Source organism: Seriola lalandi, unplaced genomic scaffold (assembly GCF_002814215.2).
Source record: "Seriola lalandi dorsalis isolate HSWRI2012SDOR001 ecotype SW California unplaced genomic scaffold, Sedor1 jcf7180002054579, whole genome shotgun sequence".
NCBI lineage: Eukaryota > Metazoa > Chordata > Actinopteri > Carangiformes > Carangidae > Seriola > Seriola lalandi.
In genome coordinates, this window is record NW_019525132.1 from 940,030 (window position 1) to 956,936 (window position 16,907).

At 41.9% G+C, this 16,907-nt stretch overlaps 1 protein-coding gene and 3 pseudogenes across 1 annotated transcript; 1 reads left to right on the forward strand and 3 right to left on the reverse strand.

The window, feature by feature from the left end:
• Window positions 1-918: 918 nt before the first annotated feature.
• On the forward strand, window positions 919-8,409 carry ints13 (integrator complex subunit 13). Its single transcript, XM_023418011.2, has 17 exons — window positions 919-1,351; window positions 1,862-2,112; window positions 2,204-2,278; window positions 2,455-2,657; window positions 2,916-2,996; window positions 3,186-3,276; window positions 3,452-3,580; window positions 5,061-5,145; window positions 5,463-5,555; window positions 5,954-6,043; window positions 6,233-6,411; window positions 6,498-6,662; window positions 6,852-7,006; window positions 7,126-7,356; window positions 7,522-7,652; window positions 7,751-7,886; window positions 8,141-8,409. The coding sequence occupies exons 2-17, from the start codon at window positions 1,888-1,890 to the stop codon at window positions 8,175-8,177; spliced, it is 2,106 nt and encodes a 701-aa protein (XP_023273779.1). The 5' UTR covers window positions 919-1,351; window positions 1,862-1,887; the 3' UTR covers window positions 8,178-8,409.
• Window positions 8,410-8,579: 170 nt separating this feature from the next.
• Window positions 8,580-9,910, reverse strand: LOC147818459 (uncharacterized; annotated as a pseudogene).
• A 616-nt stretch (window positions 9,911-10,526) lies between these two features.
• Window positions 10,527-11,486, reverse strand: LOC147818460 (uncharacterized; annotated as a pseudogene).
• Window positions 11,487-13,383: 1,897 nt separating this feature from the next.
• LOC147818461 (uncharacterized) lies at window positions 13,384-15,923 on the reverse strand (annotated as a pseudogene).
• Between the last annotated feature and the right edge of the window lie 984 nt (window positions 15,924-16,907).

A 16,907-nucleotide genomic window follows, 5' to 3' on the forward strand; every position in this document is an offset into this window, starting at 1 on the left:
GAGAAGGAGGAGGGTGTTGATGTTGTACAGCCACATTTGATACATCACGTTACGCCCACATTACATTCTTTAGACGTTAGCTCTGTGGAGCATCTGCGGATGGGGCTGGCTTCGGGGACTTATACCCTATGTATTGTACAATAGTACGATTGTAAAATATACAGTGCAACAGCATGTAGCATCAACAACACAGATACAAAGCCGCTGTGGCCTTGCTGGTCCATATGGCCCCACATTTTAGAATAGATTGTGAACATATGACGTGAAAGCTTTGGGGGAAAATCATATTTATGAAAGAAATACGAATAAATAGACAAGGTACTAATGTAGAGTAAAGAGTGATTGGGCCATATGATAACACATTTTAAAATAATGAACCCCTCAGTCACATGACATGGAAGCTATATTGAAAAAAATATGAATAAACAGTACTAGTCTACTCTATGAATAATGTGTCCTGTTTTATAATAGCTCCAACGTTATGTGAGTCATTGGTTCACATTATAAACTGTAGTCACATGGCCCAAAGAGGACACAGCCCTTTATTGTATAGTAGCACTTTTTCTATTTAAAACAGACAAAATATTATTCATAAATGCTGTGTTATGATTTTTAATAGCTTTCAGGTCATGTGACCCTGTGGTTTTACAATCTATTTTAAAATGTAAGCACATGGTCCAAAGAGGGCGTTAAAGGGTATTAGTCTCAGGAAAAGCAGGACAGCTCGGGGGGGAGCTAGCTGTCCTCCTACTGCAAACACCACGTGAAACTTAATGAAAAAAACCCACTGAATACGGAGTGAATGTCTGTCGAACATCCAACTTCAAACTAAATTCACCTGGGTATAACGTACATATTGATGCAGGTTAGGAACCGTCTAACAGTACGGCCCAGCAACTAGGGGAAGGAAATCGGTGACGGAACACCACTGGACATATTTCCGCCAATAACAAACCTGCAACGACTCACAAGTGCATTGTTTGTGTTAGTTATTTCGAGTGCGTAAACATAGTTAGGTAATTATTATTTGGAAGTGGGTTAAATGGAAAAGACCAATCTTTGTGTTACACTAATGCCATGATGGGTAAACGTCCGTGTCGACGATAGTAAACGTGAATCAGCAAACAAATGATTCCGCCTTGTGTTAGCTAACAGGCTAAAGCGCCGCACTGACATGCTACTGTAGCATTTGGAGTTCCTGGTGAATAACATGTCTTGAGACTGTTCAGGTCCCTCGTTTGGAAGCCAGAGTTTTAGTTTCTTAGTTAAAACTTGATCTAAAGAGAGCAGACACAGTTTCCAGTCGGTTCAGATCATTTCCTGACCGCGAAGCGTTCAAGGTTTTTCCCAGGTGAGTTAACATTGACTGACCAACAGGGAGTATGTAGAAATGTTTATGTATATTAGTGCACACTGACAAAGGCAACCAGTTTCTACATATGCTTAGTGTTTAATTCACACTGACCATGTTCTAGCTCTTGGTTATGTTAGCTGTTTATATGAATTTATTTAAATTATGTATAAATTTAACTTATTTATGTAAATTCTTCTGGGTTTTAACTAGTGGCTGCCTCTATATCTTTAAACAGTGTATTGCTGTGTAAAATGTTGGTGGGAATACTTACAACATATGTTGCTGGTTATGTGTCTAAATGAGTATGAGTTGCATAAATTATCAGACATAAATTTACAAATTTATCCCTAATTATTAATTGTTATTAAGGGGAACATTTTAGTTTACATTAGGCATAGAAATTGCAGCCTTAAATTAAGTTTAAAAATGACAACTTCAGAATTACTGTAAGACAAATGTACACAAAGCTTTAAATTTTTTTTTTTTTTTTTTTTGCTATCCTTTCAGATCAGCACATACTGCAGATTTGTAAAATGAAGATGTTCTCAGTGTCCCACAAGACGGTCTTTGTGGTAGACCACTGTCCCTACATGGCCGAGTCAAGTCGTCAACAGGTAGAGTGTGATGTGCTGACAAAGAGTCGAGCTCAAGGGGTGATTCCTTTGGCCCCTGTGTCCAAGTCCCTGTGGACCTGTGCTGTTGAATGCTCCATGGAGTACTGTCGGATTCTCTATGATGTTTATCCAGTGGACAAACTGGTGAGATTATTATTATTTTTCTTAAAACTTTGCCTTAAATGTCATTAACGCCATTTCCGTTAACCTTTTCTACCACCTCTTTATTCTACAGGTTAATTACATTGTGAGTGATTCAGAGTTTCACACACTGAATACTTGGAAACAGGATGAGCAGAGCACTCATGAGGTAATCCTATAAGCCAGTGCACTATAATTGTTTTTGCAGTGTCTTTGGCAGCTCCAGCTTGTCACATTTTGGAGAAGTGCAACATTCCCAGCAGACATCAGTGACCACATTTCTGTAGAAGTGTTCTTCAGAATTAGACATGCAACATGGTTATATGGTTTCGCTTCCTGCGACAGCTCATGTCAGCTCTGGCAGCTGTTGGGCCACCTAACCCAAGGGAGGACCCCGAGTGTTGCAGCATCCTGCACGGACTGGTTGCTGCAGTTGAGTCGTTATGTAAGATCACAGAGTTGCAGCACGAGAGGCGCACCATTCTGATGGACACAGCCGAGAGAGTTGCCAACAGGGGTCGTATTATCTGCCTCACCAATGCTAAAAGGTCAACATCTAACATTTCCTTCACTTCATTTATATGTATAGAGAATGAAACACTTAATCTCTCAGATAGTCAACAACAACTACAATGTTCACAAATATAGTATCTGTCAAAGGACTATTGTATTGTCACCCTTTTGTATTTGTGTACATATACAGCCTTTTTCTAAAGGATATTATTTACCTGATATTTATAAAACAAGTTCTTATAATGCATTATATCATTGAAGACTCTGCTCTTTTTTTGCGTTTTATCATACAGCGATACTCATGTGCGCATGTTGGAAGACTGCATCCAGGAGACCATTTTAGAACAAAACAAGCTGGCAGCAGGTTCAGACAGGTCAGTGTCAGACAATGTCCAAAGAAATGTCTCACTGTCTTGTTGATTGACATGATTTTGCTTTGCATGAGTTTGGAATAGGGAGAAATGGGCTGAAATATGGTGTTGATAATACTCTCATACTAAAATAAAATACATATGTGATAAATGGCACATATATTTGTGCTAACCCATTGTTGTGTCTTTCAGGCTGATGGCCATTCAGCAGTGTGACCTGGTTTTGATTCACATCTACCCACAGGGTGAAGACACACTGGTGTCTGACCGACCTAAGAAAGAGGTGGGTGCTAACGAGATGTTCGGGGCTCAGTTTTCTAGGAATCAAAATCAGCCAGAAAGTAAACAATAAAAAAAAACCCCAAAAAACATGACACTTATTCCTGGTTTTTAACAGCAAACCATAGCACCATGTCCCAGCTGTTATTCCTCACTGTATCCCTCTCTTGCTGCCTCAGATCTCTCCTCTGCTCACCAGCGAGGTGCACAGTGTTCGTGCTGGGAGGCACCTCGCCACCAAACTCAATATTCTGGTCCAGCAGCACTTTGACTTGGCCTCCACCACCATAACAAACATCCCCATGAAGGTAAGGAGCTTCCTGCCCTTTAGTCTGGCCTTGCACATGCCTCGTCAAAATTAAAACTCACATAAACTTTCAAATATTTCTTTTCTTTTGCTAGTATAAAAATGTTGTCATGTCCAGAATGCAGTGCACCACTTCTTTTACTTGATGATGGCTTTGTTTTTGTTATTTTCCCTTTTCTCTCACAGCCTTCACATTTTTCTTTGTGCTTGCTTAATCTTTATGTGTAAGCCCTTCCTCACCTCTAATGACCCATGAAACTTTACAGTCTTATCTTTTTGTTTATCTCATCTGCATGTTGATATGACTGTGAACCTGCTGCTGGTTTCATGCTGTATTTTCTGTTTTGCTAGCCCACATTAAATGTTTGCGAACAGGTTAGTACTCTTATCACACACACATGCAAGTGAGGAAGGGGCAGAGTTTACACTATGTAGTATGTAGTATACATTTTGAGCTCTACTGTTGCAAACAGGCTTACAGTGTCATTAGTTTATTTTGATGTGACAGTTGATCTACAGATTTGCTGGTGAGCCTCCAGTGAAGGACGGGCAACTCTGGTCTCATGTGGACAATCAGGGAATGCAGAATTTGGTGTTTGCTGGAAAAGCATAAATCCTGCACACCTGAAATCAACTTTTAGTTTAAATTAAATGATGTAATAACATAATTGACTCACAATTTCTTATAAAGGAATTCAAATTGTTCTGTGAAAATCAACCATTTTTGGTTGTTTTGAGGTTGTGTTTCTCCCGAATACTGACCATAAAAACGCAGAATATGAACGTTGCATTCAGCCGCCTTTAAGTCGAGACATCTGTGACCAGCGTTGCCTCTTCTGACTTATTAAATACTGTCAGTGTCTGTCAGGTGTTTTCACCTTAAAAGTTGTCCAAACTTTCCCCAGGTCTTTGTTTCCCTCATCAGTTCCCACTCACTTCCCCTTTAGTGTCTTTGTGTGGTCCATTGTGCTGTCTTGATAACTAGTTGTTTTTTTTGTTTTTTTTAAAACTTGACCATCCTCTAAATGTTTAAACATGATTCCACCTTTAGCTGTCCTGAAACTGCAATTTTTCCAAGTGTAGCAAAATTCAAATTCAAAGCTTGTGATTAAAGTTTTTCCCTAGATTAGAGGTTGTCAGGCTCCTTGGCAAAATATATAAAAATGTTGTTTAAAATTGTCAAACAAGTGTAACGCTCTACTCAATACAAGCTACTTTATGTATTGTGTGAATTAAATTACATTTACATTAAACACAAGTCTCTGATGTCGATAGAAGAAAACATACTTGAGTCATCCAGCAAGCGAACATTTTCCTTTTACTTTGCCCATTATCATTTACCCTCTGGAACATGAAATCAGCAGTGTTAACGTGTGTTTATGTGTATATGTGTGTGTATATGCGTGTGCGTGTGTGCATGTGAGTATCAGTTTGCACATTCACGCTGACCTGTGTTTGTTATTGTCTCTGGGGATGGGCAGGAAGAGCAGCACGCCAACACATCAGCCAATTATGACGTCGAGCTCCTGCATCACAGAGACGCTCACCTGGAGTTCTTTAAAAGTGGTGGGTACCTGTGTTGAAACATGAAATAAAAGTTTGAGCAGGTTAGTTTATTGACATTTTTGATTGGGATCCAGAGGCAGAGACCCCTTTTTATAAGTTATTTAAATTCAAAAGTATCTGAGGCAAAAACGTTGCTCGATGAATAAAGTAAACTATTATTGTTTCAGTGTTGACATTATTTAACAATCATATTGGGAAACAAGTCTACAGCTTCTTTATGACCTGATCCTTGGTGATTTTATTTATGCAGTATGTTCTAAAGTCAATCGTTTATGATCAGAATTTAACAATTCACTTGTCACCTTTCCGCTGTGCAGGAGATTTGCATATGGCTGGCACCAGCACTCGAGAAAACGGACTTAAAGAGACAGTTACACTGAAATGGTGCACGCCACGAACCAACAGCGTAGGTGGGTTCTTATTTATCAATTATTTAAATTTTGAAAATGTTTAATATGTACAGTATATTATTTTAGTAATGTTTTTATTAGCCTTATGCCAGGGTAGGTGACACATTTTTAATTTGAAATGTCAATATTTATGCATGTATGGATTTTAAATATTGTGACAAATATTCCGTTTTTTATTTTGAATTGGTTAAAATTTCTGCAAATAAACAATACATTACATTAGTGATGTTAGATGGTTTGTAATTTAAAAAAAAAATATATATATTCCCAACACAGCTATGAAGTAGATATGAGTAGTGTTATTGTGCAGGAAAGGTTATCAGTTGCAGGATTGACAGAACTGCGATGAAAAATGCCTGATTCAGTTTTATTGTACTTGTTCTTATTTTCCACCTCAGAACTGCATTACTGCACTGGAGCTTATCGCATCTCCCCGACCGACGTAAACAGTCGTCCGTCTTCATGTTTGACTAATTTTCTCCTTAACGGTAAGATGGATGAACCCACCTTAATCTGTGTTTGTTAATTTGAATTGATCTAGACTGTTTATTGGTTGTTTATTGGAGCAGTGTTTCATTTGATATTCCTGAGATACTGAATGACATTCACCAAATTTCAAGTCAAAAATCAACATTTCCTCTGTCTGGGGGATTACTTCTCTTATTTACTGACCACAGGTCGATCAGTGCTGCTGGAGCAGCCCAGGAAATCGGGGTCAAAGGTCATCAGCCACATGCTCAGTAGCCACGGCGGCGAGATCTTCCTACACGTGCTCAACAGCAACCGCTCCACCCTGGAGGACCCGCCCTCCATCAGCGAGGGCTGCGGAGGCCGAGTGACAGACTATCGAATCACAGTGAGTTCAGTTCGCTTCAGCTGTGCTGAAATATTCAACAGCATCTTTCTGATAAAAACTGATTTTTTTTTTTTGGTCTTCCTCAGGACTTTGGTGAATTCATGAGGGAGAACCGACTGACTCCGGTTTCAGAGTCTTCCCACAATCCCGCGGGAAAGCTGCCAGCCGAGAGGGCTAAGGCACAGCTGGAGCGTCACACTCGATACTGGCCAATGATCATCTCCCAGACCACCATCTTTAACATGCAGGCAGTAAGCAGCATGCAGATAGTTCTTCTGGATCGCAGCCTTACAGCAGTTTCCACCATGTTCATAAATATTCGTCTTGCTGTCTTCTCATCTAAGCAGAGAAGAAGCAGAGAAACCCTGCTGGGTTTTTTGTTAGAATTAGCCCTTCAGCTCAGTCCTTTGTCTTTGTGTATTGCCGTTTTTCTCCACTAGGTGGTTCCTCTAGCTAACCTGATAGTGAAGGAGACTCTAACTGAGGAGGATGTTCTGACCTGCCAGAAGACTGTTTACAACCTGGTAGACATGGAGAGGAAGAACGACCCACTTCCGATCTCCACTGTGGGCTCCAGAGGAAAAGGCCCCAAGAGGTATTTATTTAAAAAAAAAAAAAAAAAAACTTGACAGCCAACATGAGCATCAGCATCACAGTTTATGAAAGTAAAAGTCAGCAGGGTCATGGATGTTTTTGCGTTGTTGTTATTCCCAGAGATGAACAGTATCGTATAATGTGGAACGAGCTGGAAACGTTAGTGAAAACTCACGCCGGAGCCACCGACAGACACCAGCGGGTTCTGGACTGCATCATCGCCTGCCGCAGCAAACCTCCCGAGGAAGAGGACAGAAAGAAAAGAGGAAGGAAGAGGGAGGAGAGAGAAGACAGGACGGAGAAAAATGGCAGCAAGGACACGGACGACAAAAGCTGGCAGGACTCGGAGAGGTTAGTAGTGCTTGGATGTCTAAAGTTTATTCGTAGATCAAAATAATCATCGCAGTTGCTGAAATTTTGTGGCAAAACGAAAATTTTCTGGGGCTTTTGGATGGGATGGGCCACTCAGCTCTCCATTCTTTTACGTTACACTGTCTTCTTGTTTTTAACCTAAAGGCTAAAGGGTTTGTTGGATAAAGAAGATCAGGAGGCGGAAGTGATCAAGGATTCTCCAGACTCTCCAGAGCCACTCAACAAGAAACCTCGCCTGTCCACAGACGAGGTTCAGCCTCCAGAGAGAGCAAAAGGTACCAACGCTCAGCACACTCTGTAGATTAGATTAATCTAATCTACAAGATACTTTAGGTATGTTTGGTATGTTTTTTATGTGTCCTCGTCCCTGCAGGTCCTGTCTCGCTCCTCAGCATGTGGACCAATCGCATCACCACGGCCAATTCCAGGAAGCACCAAGAGTTTGTTGGAAGAGTGAGCTCCGTCAACAACAAGTTTGAGTTGTACCAGCACCTGAAAGATGAGAATGGGTGTGTTACTGTGAAATATCAATCATCCGTCACTTTATGGTTGTTGTTTCTTCTTACACTGAATCGGTTCCAAATTGCTTTGTATTTTTTAACCCTGTGCATGTAACAGATACAGTGAGAATTACATACAAGCTGGTAAAAGAATTTCGCCTTTTATCAAGAACGTATCAGTCTTTGTTTTGACATTTCAAACAGGATTACATCTGAAACTTCACTATTTATGTATCAAACTTGTCATTTTTCCTTGTTTACAGGATGGATGTTCATGAAAATGGCAAGGCCTCCAGATGATGTCTCCATGGATACATCCGACTTCACCCCTTTCCAAGGATGAGATTGTGGACCACAGTATTTTTCAGACTTGGTTGCCACCTTATACCCCCCCCCCCCCCCCCAAACAAGGACATAAAATTAAAATAGACAGTGAACTCTTAACAATCAATTTCTAAGTTTTTTTTACCCATGTTTTTGTAGATATACCGTTCACATATTGTGTAACACAATAAACGCTGTCAATAGAGAACTTTTGCTGTTGGCTTTTGGACAAATTATACTGACTGTGGAACTTATTTAGTTATTTATTTGGATAGATGCAAGTGGTAAAATAGTATTGTTGATTCTCCTTTTTAAAAAACAAAAAAACAAAACATGATTGATTTAAAGTCAAAATAATACGTTTTTAAAATTGGCAAAGTCCCAAATGTTTGACCATTTAGTAGTCATGACTCTGAATCATGTTAACTCTGTTACTTGAATTGTGAGAGTCTGTTGTTAAAAACGATACAGGGGCTGTTTTCACGATTTTTTTTCTTTTTACTATATACATGAGAATCAATGTGGAGGACGAGCCTGCAATGAATTGTCAAGGGTTTTTTCATCCTTGCTCGTAGTCTAATGGAAGTGGCCTCTTGTCATCTTGCGAGAGGTTAATCCACAGTCTCAGCGGTGGTGGGGGTAACTCGGGTTGGAATAGCGGAGGCCGCCTTGGTCTTATGGCGCTCAGATCTCTGCCTTGAAGTGAGAGCAGGCGGTTTACAGGCCAAATTGCGACTGTTCTTGACCTCCCGCGACCTTTGCGGAAATACAGAACTGCAGCAGCGATGAGGACGATCAGGATGAGGAGGCAGACGACGAGGAGAGCTGCGAACATGCCGGCCATCCACTGATGTGAGTTCATCTGTTGTGAGGCGGGAGTGATATTTGTAGATGCAGAGACACGTGTTTGCGGTGGGGCTGAGGGAAGTATTGGAGCCTGAATCTGGATTCATGGCAGAGTGGGTAGCAGGGTTAGAACTGCCAGATGTGGGAGTGGTAGGGAAACAGTCTGGTCTGTAGCTCACAGGTCCAACATCAGTTACGGGGAACTCTGGAAGCATTGCTTCTCTGAATTCAGGGTTGACTGATCTATTTGCAGACCTCATTGCCAACCACATGCTCTGTATTTGATCAATGTGGCATTGTGTTGCCCAACTTTGGCCCGTCTCACACAAGCTGCGGTCATACCAGGACACCACAGTGGACCCAGGCGTCATGGAAACAACAGACAGGTGATGGCTGCTAGAGCTGTTGAAGAAGGTAGACAATTTTATCAGTAGGAGGTCCACTGTGTGGCGCTGACGGAGGATGGAGTGGAGGCTGCGTTGAGCAGTCAGGTTGAAAACGTGACAGGGTTCAACGGAGCTGCGACGAAGATCAAGAGTCAGCGTCAGCGAGGCGCTCAGTCCCCGTCTGTCCCGGGCGACCAGGAGGAGGTGCTGAGGAGCAAACTGCAGGTCCACCTCCAAAGGAACGCCACGAAGTGCCAGACCGTCCAGGGCGAACCAGGTACCCATGCTGAGGGGAGGCCCGTCAATAAACCTGATCTCCAGGGAAAGAGCGTCTGCCTCGCCATCCTCTGGATCCATAAAGGTTTTAGGTGGTAGTGAGTAGTGGAAGGAGAAGCCAACGGTGGCTGTCAACACTGGAATAGACTGAAGCACTTTGGGTGGGAAATTCAAGGAGTCTGCAATATAAAATAAAATCATGTTTAAATTTTAACTGCACAGAAATACTGAAAATCAACCAAAACAAAAAAACATTTTCTTGCATAACATTTGACATGCGTAGCAGATAGAATTGTAGATGTAGAAATTAAATAAATTCAATGTGACAAAAAACACTCAAGAGTAATCTAACTATTCTGATAATTGATCAATAGTTTTAGTGATTGCAAAAATGCAACATTTGCTGTGTCCAGCTTCTCAGATATGAACCTTTACTGGTTTATCTTTCATGACAGCAAACTGAACATGTTTTCTGACATGTGGTTGCAGCCTTCATTTTGTGCAGACAGGAAGTCAAGTGTTGCAGGTTTCACACTGCTCCGCTGACTGACAGTTGTAAGTGGTAATGCACCAAAAAAAAAAAAAGAAGCCAAGCCAAGTGCACAAGATTCCTGTAAGGCGAGAAGTGGGATATAAACAGGTTTTCAAAGTTCTTTGCTTAAGTAATTTCTGGCTATTATTAGAAAATGTTGCTTGTTTTGGTTGAAGAAATCTGGTTTGATCATAAAACAACTTTTTGTGGTACCAATTTATTAACTATAAAAGGGTGTGTGATCTTTTATTTATTTTTTTTTTAATTGCTCAATGGCAACGACAATTAGTGCTTACATGAGACTGTAGCTGAAGAACCTGACGGCTGGACTGAGCTTCGTCCTTTTCCTGAGGAAAGTCCTACAGCCTTTAATGATGTGTGTGTTGTCATGGAGATGAACATCGACAGCTGTGAAGGAAAAGCCGCCTGGTGCTTCTCATCATGTGAATACGTCGTCAAAAAGGCCAGAACGTGCTCCATTGTGTTCTCGGGGGGGTTACGTTTAATTGTTGGGGTGCACGCGCCGACATACCCGTGATCCTTTGCCAGGGATTGGCCACATAATGGGAACGAAGGCTGTAGACTCTGCATTACATGAATGGGAGATGTAGTGTACGGCTCCTGAGCAGCAGAGGGAGCAGTTGGATCAAAGTGGCCGTCAGAGCGTCCAGTGCTCTTGGATATTGAAAGCAGAACTGGATAAGTCACACTGCCTTGGTTTTTTTGTTGTCTGGAATGTCAGATTTAAACAGAAACTTGTCATTCCAGTTTTCTGAGACGCCTCAAGCTGCAGTGAATGTAGGAGAGTTTGTTTCATTGACGGCATGAGTGGCACTCTCTCATCAGCTGATTTGACAGACGGTTGTTCCTCCAAGGACGGGCCTTTTAACATACTAAATGGAACTGAATTTTTGGGGGGGACATTAGTTGAAGAAATGCTCATTTGCTCAGGTAATAGTGATGTCAGTAAAAGGCCTGAAATCAATGTCTGTGTTGTCTCAAGTTGTCCACTAAAAAGGCAAAGGTCAGAAGGTAAAGCTGGCGTGAACATCGTCCCCGAGGGCTCCAACAAGGATGTTGACAGCGAAGACTTCAATTCAGTTTGTCCAGACTGTGTCAGCTGACTCGTCAGTGTGGCCGATGATGCGCCCTGAGTTTTTACATGTGGCTGAGACATCACATCCTGATTCTTCCCAGATGGAGCTGGAGACAGATGTTGAATTGTCTCAGTTCGCCGAGTTTTTGATAACCGTTCGATCGTTAAAGATGAGGTTGGTGACACATCTGGGAATAGCTGAGTGTTCAGTATTTTGTTTGATAATGGCGGTGAGTGTATTGGATTTAATCTGGAGCTGAGCAGCAGGACATCATCATAAGTCTCTGTTGGAGGTGGTGGATGAGAAACAGATGGTGTGGAGTGTCAGTGTGGCACTGTTGTGATCTTTTGTTGGCTCTTGATTAAAGATGATGTGGCCTAATAAAAAATATTAATAATAAAAAAATAAAAAAATTCAGTACAATGGAAAAATATTCAATGAGTACCACAAATGCAATAAATAATAAAATAAAATTACAAATATTCATGACCAGGATTGTTATGGGATGTCCATTCAATCATCTATCTGTCCATCTTTTGACTGAGAAGCAGCTATAAAGCAGCTGGCTGGTTCCACTGACAACAACAATCTCCTAACAATGAGTCTTTGTTTTCAACCAACTGCTTAAAGATGCTAATCTCAAATTTGTTTGCAACATCAAAGTTGGCCATCACAACGAGGAACACAGAGAATTACCACCCGACTATTCAGTTTCCCTCAGTGTTTTGTTGTCTTTCAGCTCGTTGTTTTGGATTCACTCTCACCTCACCGCTCTCATTGCATGATTTTGGGCCACAGCTGTTTTTCCAGCAAAACAGCTCAGAAAAGCCCAGCACCGTGAGGTAAGGTATACAATCATGCAAAATAGGAGGAACAGAAAAACCTGCAGTTATTCCCACTTAGGAGTACTCGTACATTTCTAAGATGGTTACTTCACTGCTAGCCTTGTAGTTGCAGATTTACTTGCTTTCTCATGTATTTGGAGGGATTCATTAACAACTGAACCCAGATAAAAAACAAACTGGGTAGCTGATTGTATTAGCTTCAAAATATATAAAGATATAACTTATAACTTCAACGACATGAATGTGGCAGTGCACAAAGTTAGAGACAAATTGGTGGATTAGGAGCCAAAGAGCCACATATTTCCCTCAGGAGTTGTGGAACGCGAAATGGAGATAAAAGAAGAGTGAACATTGGACTCAGATTCACCAGGTGGCCACAAATGATACTCAAGGTGAAGGCTAATGTTGCTCTATATCTATATATAAATAAGCAACTATTAGCTGACACTTTTGCTATAGCAATCTAAAAAGTGATAACGTGACTGCACACGAGGCAAAAAAACCCCCCTAAACAAACAAAAAAAATCAGTTAATGCAGTGTTAAATCATTACTTTTGTATATTTACATTAATTGGACTCATTAATCTATTTTCTATATTTCTTTGTGACCTTCAACAGGACATACAATAGTCATTTGTTTTCCATGTCATCCGTGCATCTCATATTTCCATCACTACATTAGGCCATATGTTCCTCCATTCATGCCTCCATTGAGCTCCATTCAGCTGTGGGCTCCCTTTCAAACGAGGTCAAGTCATTCCAACATATGACTTGAATGACTAAGCACCCAGAACAATCCCATATAGTCAACGGCAGCAGATTTACCCTGTGAGCTCACAGCGGGCTGACTTTCTGAGTCAGTGTGGTCGGCTCTGGGAGATTCAGTCCAGAGGGAGGTTTCCTTCATGTGAGGTCGGCGGGTCAGACGAGTGGCGTGCGAGTCCCTGTCTACGGCCACATGTGTCAGCGTGGAAGTGACACCGCGAGAGGCCAGGGTCAGCGGCGGTGTGGGGTAAATACTGTGCGTTGTGGATGATGGTGACAGCGTTGAGAGAGCGGTGTCAGATGAAGGTTCCCCAGCACAACGTCCGACTGTTGTTAAATGTCCAGAAATACTTAACGATGCATCTGATGTGACTTTTGAGGCAGAGAGCTCAGTTTGCTTTTGCCACACGGACCGACGTGTGAAAAGTTGTCGAATTAATTTTGTGAGTAGATACTTGTCGTTCCAGGACAGTATTAACATTCTTGCTCTATGGGTAAAAAGATGTCTGCTTGAAAGCGAGAAGAGAAGTTGAGGGTACCTGTATTTCTTGCATGTCATTTGATTTGAAAGTAACAGTAGGCATCTCTGGATTTTCGTCATAGTGGTACGTCATCGTTTTAAAAGCGTGTCCTTCAGAGGTGAACTTGAAAAACTTCTGGGGTGAGACTGGGGAAGTGCCAGAGGGCTGCAGGAAAAATTATTTCCTTGAAGAGTTTACAACACTTTCTGTTGAATCCTGTGTGTGTGTTGGCTTCAGTTTTGTTCCCTTGTGGTTGTTATGCAGTAAAATCACTGACAAACTTGGTTCTGGTTGTAAAGGAAGAGAATTCGTACGCAAATGGCCAAGTTTCACAGTCCGATGGACCCGTGTTGGAGGAGGAACAATCACAGTAGCAGTTGGTGTAAGTTTTGGCCTTCGCAAATCTCGCTTAACTTCATGTCGGACCCCTCCATGCGGACAGAGCACCCTCCATTCCAAAACAGGAGCTTCCAGCAACCTTGCCAACCCTCCTGCCTTCACATTGTGCTCCAGTGCCTTGGCGAAATCAGACTGTTGCTCCTCTCCTTGACAGCCGGCATGCCACAGAAGCTCAGCAACTTCTCCCGACACATCTGGTTTCTCAGAGAGCCCACCTTGCCCACAAACCCTGAATTTCTTTTGCTGTTGTATGAAGGATTTTCCTCTTGAAAACAGGGTTACAGAGCCGAGTGGCAGGTGGAGGTAGTCAGCCATGGTGCCGACCAAGCGGAGACGCTGGCCGGCGTCAAGAGTCAAAGGGTTCAGCTGAAGGAGAAGGTTAGCCCAGATGTTCATTTCCCCCTCAGAGCAGGACAGAGCATCTCTATCAGACACGGAGACAAAGCAAAAACAGATCTTGATTCGTTTAAATGGATAAGTCTTTGGATATCCTATGAAGATCAAAATCAACAATGTATTGATCTCATTAACAAGTATAGTCAAAGTCTGAGAAAGCTAATTTGTCCTGTCCAGATGAAAAGTTAAAGCAACTACGGGTCATATTGGCTGCTTGCACAGATTACCTATGAGGTTGTTATTTGTTTTTCAACAAGAGGGCAGTCTCCTAATTTCTTGTTCCATAGAACTCCATTGTCCAAGCACTATTTATAAATACGTCCCAGAGACACACTGTTGCACTGTGACATGTTCCTTCATTATAACAAGCATGGTCATTGTAGTTTATTTTGAGTCAAATCCCACATATACTGTGAGCGCTAAATGTGTCTGAAAATAGTCCCCAATGAATGCACCATTACCTCCTGTCTGAATGACTAAAAACTTTTAATCCTGCATTAATTGTTGCTGTGAAAGCGAAATAAAAAACACTGACGTATCATCACCTTATAAGGCTGATATGCTAAATGTGTCCGCAAACAGTTTCGCACTTAATCACCCATCAGACATGGAGCAACATCAGCACATGGGTGGGGTTCGAGTCCTCCTAATAAATTCTCCTTTTAGCTCTGTTTTTAACAGTGGCCCGGAAGAGTCAACACAATGCAGGAGCCACAGCACAAATGCAAATTAAGCCACATTGGAAGATAAGCCACAACACACCACAAGCAGCTTTTAAAAAAACAAACAAACAAACTGTATTTGTCTGGCCACAGGACATCACAGATCCAGCCTGTAATATCACCTCATGCTTTCTCCACTGCTTGGGGATTGTGTTCAACTGGGTCAGGACACAGATCTCAGCTTTGGCCTTTTGTAGCTAAAGCTGTAAAAGCTAATTGATAAGCAACAGGTGTTGCCCATGCACGTGAGGGCTTGAATTTAATTAATCCAGGGCACATCTCATCAGGTGCCGACCCCAGCTACACTACACTCTACGGATGAGGGGAAATTGCAAAATACACAATATGGGCTTATTTAATGTAATAGCAATGTATCACATAAATGCCACATCTGACTAAATAATTGCTATTGTTGCTTTTAAACTGTTGTTACTTCCCTGTTGTCCAAGTATTTGTTAGTGAAGCATGGTTCCAGCATTTAGACGTACAGCATCTGCAGCCAAATTTGTTCAATGATTGTCAAGTATAATGCTCAGCTCACCTGACGGTGCTGCATGCGTCCCAGTGGAAGGGGGAGCTTAAAAAAGAAAGGTGATCCTGCCTGGGACGTGAAGATAGGAAACCCACCAACTGCTGTCCTTACAGGACAATGCTGCATTAAACTTTGATTGTGCATCACATTCTTCAGCAGCAGCAACAGTTTGAGGTACAAATCCAGGGTTTTTTGGTTAAACGGACAAAGGTGCTTGACAGGGAGGTCATCCATTGCACATTCAACGGCCAACCACATCGATCATGTGGTGATGAACAACATTTGCAGGCTGAGAGTATCCACTGCGTTTCCTTCTGTCCAGCCTTCTTCATCAGTGATGTCTGTGTCCTTTCTCACCGTTACACCGTACTGCTGCTCACTGAGGGATAGACCCAGTAGTCCCATAACGTTTCTGTTGTCCAGTCAAACACCTGTGGAGTCGAAAGAGACCAAACATTGCAACAAAATGCATGTAACAAGGCAGCGATGCTTCGTCTTCACATAAACAATGTACAATGTACAGCGTGTGTTTACAACCGGGCAGAACCTGATCCTCAAAGCAGTCATTAACAGATCTCGTTCTCTGCTGGAGGTCTGGTTACAAGTCAGAAGTGGTTACTAGGATACCGGCTGTGTGGTTGGGGACACTTGCAATGACTTTTATGAATGGGGGGGGGGGTGTCACAGATGGCTGATCTCACTTCAGACAGTGATGCCCCTCGAGCATTTCATTGATAATTATTTGTGAGTGAGACATGGTTTGTTCAAATGTGTCTGACTGTCGTGCACTTCACTTTACAGCCATTGAAAACTCAGCTTCCCATCTTAAGTATTCTACCGTATCATTAAATATTCATGATTCAATAGGCAACAATCACAACAAGACTAAAGAGTCCATACACATGCTAATGGTTTTGGCTTGTTAGCATGCTAACATTTGATAATTCGCCGTTTTATGCCTCCGGCAACCAGCCGAGTTGTGGGAAAAAATGTTCACAATCTCCCTCTGTTACAGTGTTGAACAATGGCCAGACAAGTTTTTGCAGAACATTATGATGTCTCAATGAAGTTGCCCTTTGACCATTTGGATATAAAATGTTGTCACTTTATTAAACACATTTGTGTTTAACTGTGTCACAATTGGGAATTTGTGAGTTATGGCCAAAGACGTATCCTAAAAGCAAGTGACCTTTGGCCACCAAATTCAAATCAGTTCATCCTTGAGTCCAAGTGAATGTTTGTACCAAATCTGAAGTAATTCCCTTGAGGCGTTACGGAGATATTGTGTTCATGAATCTAATAAGCTGTGTAGAGCTGGGAGGAGCTGGTGGTGTCAGTGGTACCAGTGCAAAGACAAATGCTATGACAACCGGGAGCCATAATGAACTG